This window comes from Heloderma suspectum, chromosome 4 (genome assembly GCF_057233095.1).
Source record: "Heloderma suspectum isolate Gila_16-S chromosome 4, 16-S_ref, whole genome shotgun sequence".
NCBI classification, from domain to species: domain Eukaryota; kingdom Metazoa; phylum Chordata; class Lepidosauria; order Squamata; family Helodermatidae; genus Heloderma; species Heloderma suspectum.
This window is the reverse complement of record NC_139461.1, coordinates 137,232,040-137,251,655: the sequence shown is the minus strand read 5'-3', so window position 1 is coordinate 137,251,655 and position 19,616 is coordinate 137,232,040. Positions and strand designations below refer to the sequence as shown.

Below are 19,616 nucleotides of genomic sequence, written 5' to 3'. Positions count from 1 at the left end.
TACTGTTATGTGGGATTATAACCATCTAATGAAGATAATGTTTTTTTCTGTATTTTTGCATCTTCTGCAAATCTAAGTTGGAATTAAAAGTGCCTGGGAATTAGAAGTGTTTCTGTAGTGTACAAGGGAAAATTGTGCATCTTGAGTTTGAATACAGAGTAGAATGAAAGCGTATGATTCCAAAAGCTATACCATGTTCTGTCTGAGCCATTTCATAAAAGTTCATGACACATCAAAATATCACGTGAAGAATTCCATGCCGGTTTACTTTAAGTTTGTGTGGAGTTCTTTGCAGCACAGAATTGTCCCTTTGCAAGTTGTTTTTAATGGACAGTGTACAGACATAATCTCATGTGAACTGACTGTGCATGTACTTTAGTGTTACTGGGCAGCAGAATGAGGAATAGCAAACTGCTGAGTGTGGGAACCAAAACTGTGGAGGTGGCTTTAGCCTTCCATGAGGATTTTTTTCCCTCATGAGCGCAGTTCTTGATTTATCTGCACAACTCCTTCCCTTTATACCAGAAGGCCTGGCAATGACATTTGAATGTTCTTCAAGGACAAGGGGAGAAATAGAAGAATTTGTTAGTTAATACGACTTTTTAATATCTCTCATTTGTTTTGAAAGTAAAGTATATGAATCCCTACAGATTCTGTAAGTTCCATTTAGTTAGTAGCATGATCAAGCTAAGACTACTGAAGATCTATCACATATGGGAATATGAAATGAATAGCCTTACTGGTATATTTATAGGTACAGTTAAACACTCTGTTGATATATTTGCTTATAACTTTGGTTTTATTTGTTGTTCCATGGTAGGTGATGGGATTCCAAGGGAAAGTAGTCCATTTATCAATAATGCAGGTTTGGAGAGAGGAAACATCTATGAAGGGAAAAATATGGCTCTTTTTGAGGTAATTTTAATAATTTATTTCCCCAAATTCCTGTTATAAATACTGCGTTTGAAATTGTATGTTGAGACACAATTACAGAAGAAGTAGTACTTGCTCTGTTTGCTTGAAACCGATTGAATGGGTTTGGATGATTATGTCAGTAAAACATCATGGTTTCTCCTAGTTTCTCCCTCTACCCCCACACGTGTGACCATCATTTGCATAATTCCCTGTGAGGCAGCATGGGTTGGCGTGTCCTCCAAATGCGATGCAGTGGGGATTGCTTCATACCCACCCTACAGCCCACTACTTGCAGTAGAGGTTGTAGTGTGGGTATGAAGCCACTCCGCACATTGGGTTCAGATGACAGGCCAACTGCATTGTGAGGAATTACACAAATGACAGTCACATGCAGGGGCAGAGGGAGGGACAATGGCTTCTTTTATTGATGCAATTGTCTGAACACCCTATTGTGTATGTTCCATTGTGTAAGTCCATTTACAAACTGTAATTGGGTTTGGTAGCCAAACATTATTTTTCTATAGATGCTTGTGAAGTGCAATCCCCCCATGATATGGAAGCGATATTATATGCATTTATTAAAACAGAATTTGTTTCATCAGACCAAATAAAGTTATGAATTAATAACTCAAGCTTTACTTAGGTTGAAGAACACATAAAATTACATTTTACTGTGTGATTGAATCCATTGCTTCTGATTTTAAAAAAATTAATTCTGATTTTCCCCCCTTGCAAATGTATAATTTGCTCAAATAATAAAGAGCTCAAATATTTTACCACACTTATATTTTATGATACAGTGCACAAAGTGTGGGGAAAGAATGGGCCTATTTTTATTCTCTGTACAATGCATTTTACTACAACAGAGAAGGAAGATTGACAGTTCTTCCCCCAAAACAATGTCCTGTAGCACCTTTAAAGACATATTTTGTGGTATTAGTTTTATAGGCTAGAATCTACTTCTCAGGTGCATTTTTTCATGCTAGATAACTGAACTCTCTCATTCATGATGAAACCATATTTTTGCATATAAAGTTGCAATCCTATGTGTTTAGACAGAGAGCAGTCCTACAGCTTCCAGCAATCCCCAGCCAGCCATGCTTGCTGGGGAATACTGGGAATTGTAGGACTTTTTTCTGTCTAAACATGCATAGGATAGTGCCCTAAGGCACTTATTTAGAGTGCAGTCCTATGGTCCCTGTATGGGAATCCTAGAGGCCATAGGGAGATCTGATGTCAGATGCCCCCACAGAAACCTCTGGAGTGCTTGCCCCCTGATGTCAGAGCTTCAACAGTGGTAGAGGCAAAAAAAGAGGTGAATTGGGAGTGTTCCAGTCTTCATACGTGCACCCAACATGTTGAGGGGGATGAATGCCAGCCCTGGAGGTAGCTAGCATACACAATTTCTCTCCCATTGGTTGCAATAGGAGGGAAACCATTAAAAAATGCAACAGGAAGGAAGGGAAGAAAATGGTGCTCCTCCATCCTTTCTGCCTTGCTGGCATGAGTTTGGGAGAGCTTTGGATGAGGCAGTTGTTCTGCCTTGAGATTTTCCCTACTGTCAATGGTGCTCTGTTTACTAAAGGAGGAAGCAAAACTGATTTTGCTTCCTCCTGTAACAGCCTATATGATAACAGAGATGATACAGGTTTGCGAGCACAAGCTTTTGCTCTTAATCCTATTGAGAAAATCTATAGTTTGGCAAGAAGATACGGAACTGATATGGATTGTTAACTGAGTTTGTTGATGTAACCTTAAAGGTTTGTTAAAACTTTTAAAGGAAAATTTCAAGAGAATTTGTTCTTAGCTACAACTTAGACTCCTCACTATATTCTTCTGAAAGTTTTTTGAGTATTAGAGAAAGGCTCATCAGCCAGCTGTAATGCAGCTTTCGCATTTCAAAGAAAAAGTTAAATAATCTTTCAAAGGAGGTTTTTGAAATGCTTGCTCTGTTTGTGTGAAGTTTAAAACTGAGCTAGCAGTCACATTTGACTCCAAGAAAGGGAAAGAAGTATCCAACCTAATCCTGCAAAAAAATTTCCTCCCTTTTTTAAAATTCGGTCTTTCACAGTTCTGGCTAGCATATAAGAATAATTTTTTAAAACTTAAAGCAGTTGTTTAGAATTTGATCATTTAGCATCCATGATGTGATACAGATAGTGCACAGAAAGATCCGAGTAGAAATAGACCTAGGGCTTTAGTACTGACTGTCAATAACGTGATGTGTTACAACTTTTGCTTTGCAATAATATTTTTTTTTAAATCCTTGAAATTCTCATTAAGCCCCCTGTGTTTTTCCACTGCTGCTTCTGTAATTTTTCTTTCCAGGTTTTAAAAAAACCTGTCAAGAAGGCAACGATGGAAAGGGGCGGGGGGAATAGCACTAGGGGTGCTGTGTTTGAAAAACGCTCTACATTTTTGCAGCAAATTTTACCTTAAATAAATACTGCCCTTTGTGTTTGTTTTAATGTGAGCTCTTATTTACTGGGACTTGGTGTTCATTAACAAGTTTTTCAAAACCCAAACAGGAAGAAATGGATAGCAACCCCATGGTATCATCTCTTCTTAATAAGCTAGCAAACTATACCAATGTTACTCAGGGAGTGGTAGAACATGAAGAAGATGAAGATAGCAAACGTAAGGAAATCAAGGTACAAATGATAAAACTTTTTTTGCAATTAATAATTTTCAGTATGAAATTTAATAGTATGGATTTTGCCCTGGAAAGCTGGCTGTCAACAATACAAAATAGATAATATGATACAATGAAATATGACCTATTTCTCTTGGTAACAGTGAGCCCATTCACACGTAATAGTGGCAGATCATGGGTTCATTAACCAGAGATTTGCTGCGGTGCACGCCAGGCATGTTCTGCAGCCTTCTTCAATGTTCACCCTCCGATCGGGGGTTGCCACGTGATATCCAAACCCAGATGCTATAGGTTAATTTGGGGTTAAATAACCCATAGTTAACCTAACTACTAACTGTTAACTGTGGGTTGTTTAACTCACGATTAACCTATGTTTTCCAGGTTTGGACATCAGGTAGCAATCCCCAATCAGCCCAATCAGATGTTGCATATTCAAAATGACCCATGACTTGCTGCCATTATGTGTGACCTAGGTCAGTGTGTTATAGCAAGATCTTCATTAGGAAAAATTAAAAGGTTGCTAGTTATCAGCAATGAAGAAAGCAAGCTTTCTTCTAAAATAGGTGGCTTAAAGGCCAAAATACAGACCCCATTCTCTCTCCATCTTCCTCATTTCCACAGGCTATAAAGAGTGACACAGTGGTCATGGGTATTAACAGGCCAGAAGAGGCAATTGCAGTAGGAGTGCAACATCACTTCAATCCAGGGGCAAACGTTGCAGTAGAGGGGGAAGGAACAGGTACAGTTGCTCTTACAGAGAGTAGCTGCAGCTTGCCATGGGCAAATGCCTAATAACATCTCTGATAAATTTTGTGTTCTCAGGCCTGTGAGATAGGAGCACTTGAACCACAGGTGCTATAGAGGTTCTTTAAAATGTTGCTCCCTAAAAGTAGTTGCATTTTAGTGGATAATTTTTTTCAGATGTTTTAAATTTTGCATGTTTTAATTCTGTTGTCAGTCTTTTTGAGTCTTCTTTTAGAAGAAAGTTATCTAAGGAATATGGAGATGATGATGATGATGATGATGATGATGATAAATAATACCCCACCCATAGCAACAGGGCAAACTAAAAGGGAATTATTAGCCCATAGATCCTTGCATTCTGTGGCATTCTCTCACGGTGGTGGCAACAGAGGAGAAACCAAACTACATCCAAGCCATCAAAGGAATTAGCAATTAAGTAATCAGCTCTCAAAATGTATGAAATCCTGTCTGAACATGGTCAGATCTGCCTGAGTGACAGACGGAGAGCCATGTGACACTGTCTCGCTATGCAATGGAAGCTTCTTTCCTAGGAGTTACGCAGCTCGCTTCTGAAGTTGCAACGTGAGCAGCATCAAAACTCCTGTAAGAGCTTCTGAATATTTCTGTATGTGTAGTTAAATGCTACTGGTCACATTCCATGTCTGAAGAACGTTCAGCTTTTGCAGGAGGACAGTTTCTTTTAAGATAAGGTGGTCTTGCCTAATCAGGTAGTCTGGTCCGAAAGGATTGTCCTAACAGACCCTTATGTTTTGTCTGGGTTTCTAGGCTCCACGGATGGGCACGTTCATTGGTGTGTACTTGCCCTGTCTACAGAACATTTTAGGAGTTATCCTGTTCCTTCGACTGACATGGATTGTGGGAACAGCAGGAGTTCTTGAATCTTTCATCATTGTATTCATGTGCTGTGCTGGTGTAAGTACAATTTATGCATTCGTTGATGTTTAGCCAAATCCTAGTCTGCCTTCTAGTGATTTTTCCACTCTCTCCTGATAACTCATTTCAAGAAGCTGGGAAAAGCTATTTATAGCAAGCAAAATGAGTAAGATAGACAGAGTTTCTATCCCTTTGTAGCCATTATTACTTAGTGGAAGAGTTACTGACATACTAAAGCAACATCAAGTAGGTTGGAGGAAGGCCGTCACTTTACATTTTGTTTATCTCTAGAACCAAAAGAACAAGTCTTTTTTAGACTAGGGATTTTCATAAATGAGTCCTTCTCTCAATTCAAAAATAGAATTCAACATAAATGTAGTTGCAGTTTAAAATAGAACTAGTCTGTGTGGCCTTTTGATGGAAAGGAGGGACTGTGCCAAGGAAAGGCTTAAAGAGACAATAAGGTAATAAAAACTCATTTCTTCTTTGCCCCACAACACAATCTTCAATCAGCTATCTAAGTGAAGGTTCATGACAGTGAGAAACGATTGGCACTCTACCAGGGTCAGAAGGAGAGCTTAATTGGTTTCATGGCCCAGAACTTAAACCAAGACATTTCTATATCAATAGAGGAGTCCTAGAGACCCAAAGATATGGGGAGGCTTTCCCTCTGGACTATCTCAGCTGTGGAGACAACACCTCAGCTAGAGATTGCATAGATGATAACAACAAAGAACCCCAAGGACCCATGATATCTTTATGCCCAACTCCCAAGGAGGTTTCCTTGTTCACATAGATGTCGACAACTTCCCAGAAATCCCCTAAGTAGGGATCCTGCCATTACTACCATGCCAGGCCCAGAGGCAGGAGACATAACATCCCCATTGGGCCAGTCACAGACTCTCAGCCCAACCCACCTCACAGGGTTGTTGTTGTGAGGATAAAATGGAGGAGGAGGATTATGTATGCCGCCTTGGGTTCCTTAAGGAGGAAAAAAGGTGGGATATAAATGTAATAAATAAATAATAAAAATAACAAAGCATGGCCATTTGAACTGAAAGCAGATCTCTTCCAGGAAAGCATGGGCTCAGACACACACCTCCTTGCAGGACTGTTGCAGTCCTCAGTAGGCTCCGGACCAGTGCTAGAGCAACACTTCAGGTTACTCACTTCTTGATGGAGGTGGCACTGGTTAACCAACTCTTGTCTCCATCTCCTATATGGTGCACAAGGTGCCTTGCCTGCCAAACCCTGCTACCCATCCCTGGTTAGGAATACATTTACTTCCCTGACTTGCCTGCCAACCCCTGCTCCACTCCTGGGAAGTGACTCCTCTGTGGATGTCAGACATTAATAGGAGAACTGGATTTAAAAAGTGACTGTTTTGTTGACTTCCCCAAAAGCCAGTAGTTGATGTACTTGTAAAATATACATTTAATCACTGCAGCTGTCAACATACCCTGCCTCCAAGCCGTGACTGGTAAACATATTGTTATCTCATCTGGCCCATAGGTATGCGATTCCACGCTAAGGATGGCATTTAATTTCCAGGCAACAACTCCTGACATATATTGTGTGCAGCAGCTTCATTCATCCTTCAGCCAAGCCCAGTGGACCCTTTGTATTTCTAATTCTGTGTTCAAAACCATGAAATGTTATTCAGTCATAAGTTGATCTTAAAGAGATTTGAAAAAAACACACATGTGGAGCATTGGAGTGCTTCGTTCAGATGTGTTTTCCATTCAAGGGCTAAAAACTATTTAAAATAATCATTTCTAGAAATCTGCTGAAAACTGCCTGGCAAGTTTGTGGGTTGCCTTGTTCTGTTTTACATTCTTCAATTTGAAAACAGGGTTTTAAAGCATCAGCTCTTTCTGTGCAATAATCCTATTTTTAGTGTTCAGGAAATGGAAAGTCAAATCAGATATAACCTCCTGCCTTTGAGGAGGGCAAAAAGGTAGCTAATGTGCCCCTTCTCCCTTCTGTGTACATGATATAGGTTAGCGCATATCCCAATTAATTCTTGATTAATCTACTTTAGGATCTTGTAATATCCCTGGATTTATTATATGAAACACTTAAAATGCACATTCCTTATTAATCTGTTTAACTGGCATTATATTAAGGTCATTAAGTCTTTGGATTTTTCTCTCTCTGTCATTTTATCTTTGGTATTGACACTATGGAAGAGAGACTTTAATTTTCAGGGGAGGTAATTCATTCAAGGAGATCATAAACAGGATATGAAGACAAATGGGACCCTTACCCAACAGCTGATTGGCCCGGCCAGCAGTTTGGATGGTTTCTCTTTACTTTTGTTTCCAACGCTTTAAATAGCAACATAATTTCCTAACAGCTCATGAGGTGAGATATTGTTTCCAGTGTTCAGAGCCAACAGACATGGGTCCTGTGTCTTTGAAGTTTTATGGGCTAAGGACTGCAAATGTTTCATCCTGGGAGCTTTGACTCATGCCAGGATTTCTTCCATCTTCTAAAATGATTTTACAGCAAGGGGTACGACCAAAAGAGCAAACCAGTTTTGTTTTGTTTTACCTTGAACTGTCATCCTGATAGAGTTGATGGGTTTGAATATATATGGGTTTGTTTTTTGTTTCTCTGGTAGCTGGTTTTTAAAATACACATTACTTTCCTTGGGTTTTTTTGGTCAGGTTATGTAAAACTATAGTATATCATTCCAACATTTTTTATAGTTCCTCAGAACCAAATGCCCTTTAAAAAAATGTGATATTTAATAGAGTTTTTTTCTTGTAGGTTGGTTATAGATGTTTGCTTTAGGTTTCATGATACAAACAGTAGTTTGTACTCCTGCAGTTAAACTTGCCCCATTTGCCTAAAAAAATAAAAATAAAAAAGTAAGTAAGTAAGTAAGTGTTTTAGGACATCTATAATAGCCCAGTTAATTCACAGGTCTTTAAATGCCCAGTACTTCAGCCTCTTGGGAATGAGAACATGTGGTAGTTGGTTTCATTAACATTGTCCTGTGAATGGTTTTGGGAATAGCTCAAATTGCTCTGAACTTTGAAAAGAAGAGTGAGATATAGGAGTGTACAGATAATATATCAAAGAGAAGTTATTTATTAGAGGGGTAGAGAGGACACATGGGTGATGGACAATCTCCCTCCCTCCCACACCGAAGATCTATTGATTGAGCCCTAGCTAGTCCAGCAGCTACCTAGACGAGAAGCAGTGCGCTGCGTCACTGATCCCCAGTAAATGTTCTGCCTTGGTTCCTGTCTTCACTTGAGCCATAGGGTCTCCACCCAGGACATGGAAGAGGCATGTTTCCTGGCATATGAAGCACGGATTAGTAGGTGCCACTGGTATTACATATGTGTGAGGTTGTGTGTTTATAGTTTCTAGTGCTCTGTACTTTTATATGCCTATGACTTTTACTTTCTATAAACATTTACCTCACTGGATCCCCAGTGTGGGCCAGGAAAGTGCTAGGGGCTCCTTGTCCAACTAGACTGACTGTCATCAATCACAGTTTCTTAAACTTGCTAATAACGTTCTCTAATATTACTTGCTTTTTTGCAGACTATGTTAACTGCAATATCAATGAGTGCAATAGCAACAAATGGTGTAGTTCCAGGTAATTATAACTTTTACTGATATCCTAAGTATGTTCAATACACTTTACGAATGATCACTGAATCCTAATGACATGCCTGTCACTTTGATGGGATGGATATATGCGTGTTCTGTGCCTTCCACACTTGGGAGTCTTTTTAGTGGGAGAGGCACCAAAGGAAAGAAGTGCCCTTCTTCCTCTAGTGAAGCCTGACCTGACCTGCCTTTCATGCCTTCTTTGCTAAGGCAAGCTGAATGAGATAGAAGAGGACAGGCCATGCCAAGGAGAAGAAAATGCCACCTTTTATTAAGTGCCTACAACGTTGCCTCTGCCAGACAAATAGGATGTGTGCAGGTGTGTGTGGCTCAGGTTTCCTGTGGGATATGCATTGGGAGAGACCACCTCTGCACTTGTCATGCAGCAGCAGACATCCAGTTAGGGACATGGCATATCTGGTTTAAACTGTGAGGATCAATGTGAACTTATCTTCTAAAGGACCAGTGGGTCCCATTGCACTGAAATCCCAATGTGTCCAAAAACAGAAGCCAGAAAGTGGTGCTGTATAAATACATAGTTGATGACTTCCACAATCTAAATCAAAGTTGGGATGCTATAGCATTCTACATTCATGTTTTGGTATGTTTAGGTATCTGTGAAGATGTAAGCAAAATCATATGCATTTATGTATGCAAAATCATATGCATTTTGTACAGATGTGTGTACAAAATGATTTTTACCATCCAGCTATTTTTGATACATTTTTACAAACTGTTGAACAACCATATTTGATGAATTCTAATATAAAAATTACTTCTGAATATATTTTGTTTCAGAGGATAAATATTTGATTTTTGAGTGGGATATATTGTGACCTATAGTTTCATAATACAACAAATTTAGAAGTAAATTATGTCATTTTTTAATTAACATTGTCTTTGCACACTTAGAAGTTCAGTTTCAATCTTATACACACTTACCTGGGAGTAAGTCCCACTGATCTCAGTTGGACATATTTCTGACTAGATGTTCATAGGCTTGCGCTCAAAGAAATTTAGTTATCAGGTGCTATTTTTCTTTGAATTGATACCAGTTTGGGGGTGCAAAACCTTTATGGCTCTGAACACCGCATCTGGGGTATACTGGGGGCCACACATGTGTATGTACACACACATACACAAATGTAGTTCTTACCAATTTGGACATTTTCCCACCAAGTATAGAAAGCATAGCCAATTATATGCACGTCTACTCAGAAATAAGACCCAGTGCAGTTATTTTCAGACATGTAAACTACAGCTCAAGATATTGAAACTTTAAATAGCCAGCAAGCTATTTAAAGTTTAAGTGTCTTAAACTTGTTCTTATCTCTGATTGAGGATGCCTCCTTTCTTGGTCTTTCTAAGATCCTCCTTTTTGCAGTCTTTTCTCACAGCCCAGCTGCGGGCTATGCACCCCTGCCCTAGTAACAAAACGAATGGCATCTACCTGTGTAAATCTGTGGGCAGAATTGCTATCTAAGATGGTAAAATCAAGCTGTTCCAGTTAAAACACCAGCAGAATGCTAGATATGCCACACAATCCTATGCATGTCCTTTCTGAAATAAGTCCCAGGGTGTCCAGTGGGGGCTACTCTGAGATATTTATTTGTTGTTTGTACTTATTTTATTCCTACATTGTTGCACATTTATATAATTTTTCCCTTATTTGGTGAATTCTTATATTTAATAATCTGAACAAACTGAACAATAGCTGCTGGGTGTACACACACACACACACACACACACACACACCAATTGGTTTGCATTGCTTTTGTAATACAAATAAAGTTGTAGGTGATACAAATTGCAACAAGCCAGAAAAACCTCCCTTACTCTGTGCCTGATGACTGTTTTGGAGGACCATGGCAGTGGGTCGGTACCCTTTGATGTCACCCTCCAGTGATGCTTCAGCTTGGCAACAGGGTAAAGTGCAAACCCTCTGCAAAGCACCTCACATTGATCAATACAGAAGTGGAGCAGATAACAGCATTCAGGATCAGGAAATCAGAGACCTTCCTGCAGTAGCAGTTTTTTCTACAGGCAGCTGGTTTGATGGCAGGTAGTCTTCACAGGAGGACACTTGAAGAATTGCCCTCCTGCCTCACTGATGTCAGTGGTGGTTTTGACACTCTCAGCTTTTGTGATGGGGCAAAGAGTAACCACTCATCCCAAGATACTCCAGGAGCAGAGTAGATAACAATGTATGAGATTAGGAGGTCAGGACTACTCCTGCCACACAGTTCTTCCTATAGGCAACTGGCTTGAAATGAATTTGGTATTTGTAATAAAGACATTCTAAGTCTTTTTAGCATTGGCCATCAAATTCTGAACATGTTTACTTGCAAGTAAATGGATTCATTTGATTCAGATTATATTAATATCCCAAGCTGCCTTACCTACAACTTAAAAAAACTTGCTATGAGATATATGTAATTTATCTATGCATAGTGATCCTGCCTTTTTGTCTTAATGAATTAGACCAAGTCACATACATCTTGTAACACAAAACCATCTCCCAGATGGTGGGATTGCTTTTGACCTTCCTTCGAACTCTTTTCCAGTGTTTCCCCATCCTTCTTGACTTATGAACATCAACTCTGCAGTTATTGTTCCAACAACAGTCTTGCGAATATCCTCCTTAGGGCTACTTGATACCTAGTCTTTACAATCCAAGCACTGCTTTAGCCAATTAGTCAGAGCAGAGCACAGCAGGAGACCTTTTGCTCTTGGTGGATTATCTAGGCTGTTTTAGCTGCTACTTTCTAAGACAATTTTTCAGGTATTGTTTGCTTCTAGGTACATAGTGTCATTCCTGGCAATGTTGGATATTAGGTGCATAGTATTACTCCCAGAAAGAGAAAGAGGACAGGAGTGGCTTTCTGTATGCATTTGAGAAGGAATTTCTGTATCATGCCACATCCCATGCCCCCCAATCCAGTTAGGGCTGTGCATGTGCATTCCCAGAAAACATTGTTAGCAGAGCTCAGGCTCAGCTTGCCAGTGCTAAGTGTTAGGATGAAAGAAACCAAATGACTTCCACTTTCCAACTCAAGAAGGTAGCAGGTCAATGGAGTTGAGCCCAGAGAGACTCACTCCACTCAACAGCTAAGGTTATCCCCATTAGCAACTCCATACAGCCAGAAAGCATGTGGAGGGGAGAGGAGCTGGAGGCCAAAAGGAAGAAATATGGACTGGGTTCATACAGCATGCTAACCCATGCTCAGTGGTTGAGTGTGGGTTATTTGTTGAATCATGGGTTGTTTGTTGAATCATGGGTTAGCGTGTGGTCTGAACCCAGGATATTTTCCTCAGGATGGCTTGTTAACCAGGCAGCATGGCTTATTTTTCTTGAACAAGCCACCTTGAGAACCTTGTTGTTGGGTTGTTCAAAGTGGTTAACAAGCCACCCTGCGGAAAACGTCCTGGGTTCAGACAATCCTCTAACCCACTGTTCAACAAACAACCCACACTCAACCACTGAGTGTGGGTTAGTGTTGTGTGAACAGCCCCATGGCCTCTTTGCTCTGTCCCATTTCTTCCTCTTCCTTGAAATTTTTTTAGTCCTCCATATGTAATACTTTAATACAGAAAACACACAGTGGCCCAGTTTGCATGATCACCGCAGCTTAAACACATGGTGGCTTGTTCAAGCTCCAGTGCATGCTGGGTGCCATTTGCCTAATTACCAACCTGGCCATAGCTTGTCATGTCATCTGAACCTGAGCAGCATGACTTGTCGGAGGGGTTGTTTCCCTCTCCAACAAGCCATGCCACCCTGGTTCAGATGGCATGACAAGCTGTGCCCGGGCAGGTAATTAGGCAAATGGTGCCCAGCATATGCTGTGGCTTAAACAAGCCATCATGGCTTGTTTAAGCTGTGGTGATCATGCAAACGGGGTCATTCTATGACAGATTTTTTTTATTGCTTGCATCTTTCTGTAAAAATAGCCCACCTTTATGTTCTGTTATCTTGATCTATCTGCAAATAATATATCAGAATTTTATAATCAAGTCACTTAAAAACAACCCCCCAAACAACCACAAGCACCAAAGTAGGGATTTCCCCCCCTATCTTAAGTTCAAATGTCATAATGTACCAATGATGGAATGAGGTTTTTTGTTTTACCCTGTGTGCTAGTTTTCCCATTTTCTGAACCTAAGGAAAGGAAGAGCCAGAGACTAGCTGGTTCAGGATACTGCTGCCCACTTTTGATGGTTGTAGATTGGCATAAGCATATTATACCTATTCTGAGACAGCTGTACTGCTTACCAGTCTATTTCTGGGTTCAGGTCAAGATGCTGGTTTTGACATATAAAACCAAGTGTGGACAACTTGAAAGTCAAAACATCTGGAGGGCCACAACTCCCAGTATCCCTCACAATTAGCCATGCTGGCTAGGGCTGCTGAGAGTTGTAGGAAAAAACACTTGGAGGGCTACAAGCTGCCCACCCCTGTGTAAAGCTGTAAATGGTCGGGTTCTGATGATCTAAAGGAGTATCTTCTGTATTGATACCCTGCTGAGTGGAGAAGTACATGCTTTGCATGCAAAAGGTCCCAGGCATATTGAGGAAGGGCTGAGAAAGACTCCTGTCTGTGACCCTGGACAGCTGCTACCAGTCAGGGTAGACAATACCAGTATAAGGCAGCTGACACCCTGGTGAAAGTACTATATCTTGTGGATTTAATGGTGTCTTCAGCAAGAAGCAGACTTTTTTGTGTAACAGTCCTAGAACTTCAGAATGTGCTCCCTCAGGATGTCTTCGTCCTCGATGACTTTTCAGAGATGGGTGAAGAACTTTCTTCCCTGCTTTTGGGAGCAAAGCCCTTTTTAAGAACTCTTTCTCCTGCTGTTTTGTTTGTTTTTGTTTTTATTCTTAATCTTAGTTTTAACTGTTTAGTATACTGTTTTAATTTTTTATTGTAAACTGCTTTGGAAACATATGCTGAAGTCAGTACAGAAATAACATAGATCCAAGGTGCACAACCCTTTCAGGCCTGCAGACCGCATCTGGTATCTGCCGGGAGTCCGCTTGCATGCGTGCACATACACGCTGTCACTAGAGAAACTACATATAGTTTCTCTACCATCACTAGCAGGGTAGGGAACCTTTTCCTTCTCAAAAATAAGCACGGCCGAATCCCTCAACTGCTTCCTCCACAGGCCCTGGCCCCTCTGCCCTACAGAGAAAAGCTCTTCTGTCAAATCAGCACCTGATCAGACATAAGAGCATTTCCCTGCCACAAGAGTAGGTTGGGCCTGGGGAAGAAGTTGGTTGGCAGTTGAACTGGGCTGTGGGGGGGAAAGTGGATGGGGTGCTGCTGGCTTTGGAGGACGTACTGGAAGTGGCCAAGGCCCAAATGCTGCCATAAATAAATACTAGCACTTGTAAAGGATAAAAACCTACCATCAAAAAAGAAAAAGAAAATACGGTTCTTTTGAAGCTGTGTTCTACAGTCATTACAGCATTCTGAGTTTTTTCTACAGCTCCGCAGTGCCGAGGCAGACACACTTATTGAGCCAGGTGTTAATTCACATAACGTGAGTTTTGCTAGGGTTTTTTTTTACCATTTTTATGCAGTAATTTGAGGGCAAGACTTTGAATGTACCAAATCATAAAGAATTAAAGCTAAATAATCCAACCCTTTGCCTCAAAAGCAGGACCATCAGTCCGCCAATGATGTTGAAGAAAAAAAAGCGGGGAGGGGATGCTGATGTGACCCGATACATGGCGTGGCCATCCTATAGAAAGCTGCCCATTGTTTATGGTTAGAGTTTACATATCTCAGAAATAAATGTAAACAATAAGCCAGTAAAGTAGAAGTTGGCACAGATAACTACATTATACAGCCCTTTTCACCGAATCGTTCCATACATTATGGAAAGGGAGTGGGATTGCAGTGACGAACTGTGCCCCCACTCTATCCTCAAGTGCATGTGTGGAGGGCTCTTTCCACAGGCTAGGAGAGGCAGGGTTCCTGATTGTGTGGAGAGCCCTGTGCGCATACAGTTGTCGGTGTGTAGTCTTCCTCTAGGCATACAGCTTAATGGTTGTAGGTCCCCTCATGAAGGACGTTGAACATCTACAGATGGCAAAAGCAAAAGATGGAGAACAATACTTGAAAAGCATTAACATGATAGAGCAACATTTTAAAGCTTGACTAAAGGAAAATAAATTATAAATGTTTCTGCACAATGATATGTTCCTATCAATATAGTACACATTTTTTAAAAACCTTGGGAGTTACCTAGGACAAAAAATATTAGTACTGTATATAGGTCACTGTTCGCTATTTATTTATATTTATTTCATTTCTATACTACCCAATAGCCGAAGCTGTCTGGGCGGTTCACAAAAATTAAAACCAAAAAGCACACAGTAAAACAATATAAAATATAAAAGCATTAAAACCACAATATAACAGTACAACCAGAATAAAACCTAACAGCAATGCAGATACTTAAAATACAGGTTTAAAACAGCAAAGCTAAAAGTTCAGAAAGCTAAAATGCTAAAATGCCTGGGAAAATAAAAAGTTGTTCACCTCGTGCTGGAAGGAATACAATGTACGTGCCAGGAGAACCTCACTAGGGAGCTCATTCCACAGCCAGGGTGCCACAGCAGAAAAGGCACTCCTCCTAGTAGCCACCCGCCTCACTTGATTTAGTAGGGGCTAACGGAGAAGGACTGCTGAGGATGATCTTAAGGTCTGGGCAGGCTCATATGGGAAGAGGCAATCCTTCAGATAACCTGGCCCCAAGCCATTAAGGGCTTTGAATGTTATTACCAGCACTTTGAATCAGGCCCAGAAATGGACTGGCAGCCAGTGCAGCTGGAAAAGTACTGGCGTAATATGAGCTCATTGGCCAGTCCCTGTTAACAATTTTGCTGTCCTGTTTTGGACTAGCTGAAGTTTCCGGACCGTTTTCAAAGGCAGCCCCATGTCTAATGCATTGCAGTAATCCAGACGAGAAGTTATCAGAGCATGGATATGTAGCTAGGCTATCTCTGTCCAAATAAGGGCGTAGTTGGTATACCAGCCAAAGCTGATAAAAAGTGCTCCGTACCACCGAGTTCACCTGTGCCTCAAGTGACAATTCTGGATCCAAGAGCACCCCCAAACTATGAACGTGATCCTTTAGGGGGAGTGCAACCCCCTCCAGGACAGGTTGAATATCACCTAGCCAGGCAGATGAACCACCCACTAACAGTACCTCCGTCTTTTCTGGATTGAGTTTCAGTTTATTGGTCCTCATCCAGTCCATTACCGTGCCCAGGCCCTGATTCAGAACAGCCACTGCCTCACCTGGGTTTGATGGGAAAGAGAGGTAGAGCTGGGTGTCATCCACATGTTGATGGCACCTCAGCCCACACCTCCGGATATCCTCCCCCAGCGGTTTCATGTAGATAGCGAATAGTGCAAGCAAAGATGGTTACTGTAAAACTATAGTAATTTTGTCAGAAAGAAGCTGTGAAAAGGAGGATCTCTGTGGACCATAAAGTGTTATTTTTTTTTCTAATACAGCTAAGTAGAAAGTTTAAGCAAACGTCAATACCTTTGTACGCTTAATAGCAGCCTTGGAGTTTGCATGTCATTTAGTTGCCAGTGGTGACCAACAATTGCTCTTTGCCAGCGAAATGCCCATCTGACACAGTAGCACACAAGACAAGTGTGTGCAGCAGAAAGCCCTTTAAGGAAGACTGGAAGACAGAATGCTGACTGTGCTTGTGCAGACTGACACTAACCCTATTCAGGTGGTAGCCCTCTAGTGGAGGGCTAATGCATGGAGGGGGACAGGACTACACCTCCTGGTCCTGCTCTCAATGTCATGTGCCCCACTGGCCTTGCCCCAATGTCCCTGCACTCACCCAGCTCCACCCCTTGGGCCTCTCAGTATTCAGTCAAGGTATGAAGTGGGAGCCATCCATACCCACATACCCTTCTCCCTGTGATCAGGGGACCTATGCAGTCGGGGCTCCCAGTCACACTGGGTAAGTTATGGCGCAATCCTATGCATGTTTAGACAGAAAAAAAATTCTACAATTCCCAGCATGCCCTAGCCAGGGACATGTAGGAGTTTTTTCTGTCTAAACATGCATAGGATTGCTTCCTTAAATGTGTGTAGTTCCCTTTCTTTTGAGAACTGTGCCAAATCCGCAGAGGTCAGAGGGTGGGGATGGATGGGGGGTAGTTCCCTTCCATGAGTTCATGAAGTGATAGAGGGTAATGGGACTAATCTGTTCAAAAATGGATGTGCATCATATTCAGAATGATAAAAGTACAGGATAATGATGAATCACTTATACTGTTGAAGGTGACATAAGTAACCTTTAAGCTGTAAAGAGTAGACTTACTTTTTTATTTTTTATTTCTTGCTTAATTTGTTTGTAATGTGAATTCTGAAATATGTAATTTTGAAAACTTATGAAAACTTTAAAAGTTTGTAATGAAGATATGCCCACACTTTAAGCATTGCAGTTCTTGTTCTAGATATGTGTGTTGATGGGTAGTAGTTATTCTGGTTGCCTGAGTGTTTAAGGGCACAATCCTATGCATGTTTAGACAGAAAAAGGTCCTACAACTTCCAGCATGCCCCAGCCAGCCATGCTGGCTGGGGCATGCTGGGAGTTGTAGGACATGTTTCTGTCTAAACGTGCATAGGATTGTGCCCTAAAATGTTTTTAAAAGCTTGTTTGAGCAGAGTGAGTAGAAGTGTGAAGACAACATGCATTCTGGTTTTCCAGTGGTTCAGAGCTTACCTGGCTGTTTGGAGACCCATTTGGATTGTAGCTAGTTAGAAGTTAATCTGATGAACACTTTTGCCAGGTGAAAGCTTTGAGCCCCACCTGTGGGCAAAATTGTGTTTTGTTTGCCGAAGAATTGATGTGGCAGTGTCATGGAGCAAATGGTGGGTGATGGGAAATAGTTGTTTTATGCTTGAATGACAGGGTGTGTGTGTGTGTTTTTTTAGTAGAACCCATTTTTAATCAAATTGACTTTTCTGCTTATGTCACATAATTTAGTGGCTAAATGAATTAAGCGGTGTAAATATGTTGTGAATATTCTAGGTGTGTTTTAGTGGCTAATTTGTGTTTTATCAATGTTAATTCCACAGCTGGTGGCTCATACTACATGATCTCAAGATCACTAGGGCCAGAATTTGGTGGAGCCGTGGGACTCTGTTTTTACTTGGGCACAACTTTTGCAGGAGCTATGTATATTCTTGGCACAATTGAAATTCTACTGGTAAGTTGTTTTAAAGCTTATATCTTTAAAATAAGATTTTAAAGTATTGAATACTAGTATTTTTGAGTCTCAAATATATGTCCCCTGTTTTCTACTGAACTGCCATAATGGTTGACTGAAAATATTCAAGAGAGAGATGTTGTGAAAAAAAAATATCCAGTATAGATTTTGTTTATGGAATGACATGTTGTCTGAAATGGAGGGACATAGGCTATAAAATTAGGGCTGCAGTGTTTTAATTGGCTAAAAATATCCCCAATTAATTAAAGTGTTTATAAAAACTGTAGATGTCAAGCACCATCTTAAAAGAGCCATTTTCTCTTCTCTTTCACACAGGAGAAATGTATCTTCTAAGAAAAATACCTCCTATGACATGTGTGCATCCTCTAAAAATAAAACAAAAATGCTTCTAATACAATAATACAAATGTAACTAATAGATTAATTGACTAATTGGCTAATGATGAATTGATTAACATTTAATTGAGTTGTCAGATAAAAGTAAATTTAATGAATAGCTTTTCTCTATATGCTGACACTTTGAAATCTAGAAATATGTCTCTGCTGCCCAGATTGTATATGATTTGTTCTTTTATTAGACTCCATTATTTCTTTATACAGTCTGTACCTAATACCATGTCATATAATGTTTTACCACTATGTTTTATCAAGTAAAAATTTATACTTCATAGCATAGATACAATACCACCCATTTTAAATTGTCCATGCATGATGCAGTCTCCCACTTCAAGCATCCAAGTTTATAAAAGATTCTGTGCTTCTAGGGTGTAGTATAAAAAAGAATAGGTTAATTCTGACAGCAAACTTCCTTTGAATTCCTATAATTGACAAAGCTACTCTAGAAGGAAAGAACTTCAAAGCCAGTGTCCCAGTTCTTTGACTGAAAGCCAGTTCTTCTGAAATATATTTGATAATAGAAAGTGGATAAACCGCCCCCCAAAATCATACCCAAATATATCTCAGAATCCCCCCTTTTATCTACAATGAATGAAGAAGAAAAAAACTCCAACTTTCCAGATGATAAAAATATTTTCCTCCAGTACCAGTTTTTTCCCTTAAAAAAAAAATTAGGGTTTGGGGTTAACAACCTCGTTATTCTCTAATATTCTGTGTAAACTGCCCAGGGAGTTCCAGCTATGGAGTGGTATAGAAATGTAATTAATAATAATAATAATAATACTTAAATTATTTCAGACATAATTGTCTTGGAATTGTGTGTTTAAAAGCTGTTCAATATTTGTTTCTCCTACAGAAATACATTTCCCCCAATGCTGCTATTTTCAGTGGAAGTGAGGAGGCCGTGTTAAACAACATGAGAGTTTATGGAACATGCATTCTTGCTCTGATGGCCATAGTTGTTTTTGTGGGAGTCAAATATGTCAATAAGCTTGCCCTAGTCTTCTTGGCTTGTGTAATCCTTTCAATTATTGCTATTTACGCTGGGGTTATTAAAACTGCTTTTGATCCACCAGACTTTCGGTAAGTAAATGATCGTTTTTAAAGATCTGTGATG

The 19,616-nt window shown here is 40.3% G+C and overlaps 1 protein-coding gene across 15 annotated transcripts in view; it reads left to right on the top strand.

The window, feature by feature from the left end:
• SLC12A7 (solute carrier family 12 member 7) overlaps nt 1–19,616 on the top strand; it is a 165,523-nt gene that overhangs the window by 84,099 nt on the left and 61,808 nt on the right. For 10 of the 15 annotated variants that reach the window (XM_084850652.1, XM_084850656.1, XM_084850644.1 and 7 more), the window contains 6 exons: nt 821–915; nt 3,444–3,566; nt 5,099–5,245; nt 8,765–8,819; nt 17,953–18,083; nt 19,356–19,582. In XM_084850652.1, the coding sequence (XP_084706778.1) occupies nt 901–915; nt 3,444–3,566; nt 5,099–5,245; nt 8,765–8,819; nt 17,953–18,083; nt 19,356–19,582 (698 nt within the window). In that variant the 5' untranslated portion in view covers nt 821–900. Of the gene's footprint in view, nt 1–820; nt 916–3,443; nt 5,246–8,764; nt 8,820–17,952; nt 18,084–19,355; nt 19,583–19,616 lie in introns of those variants that run through there. The other 5 variants (XM_084850646.1, XM_084850648.1, XM_084850654.1 and 2 more) reach the window with 4 other exon arrangements.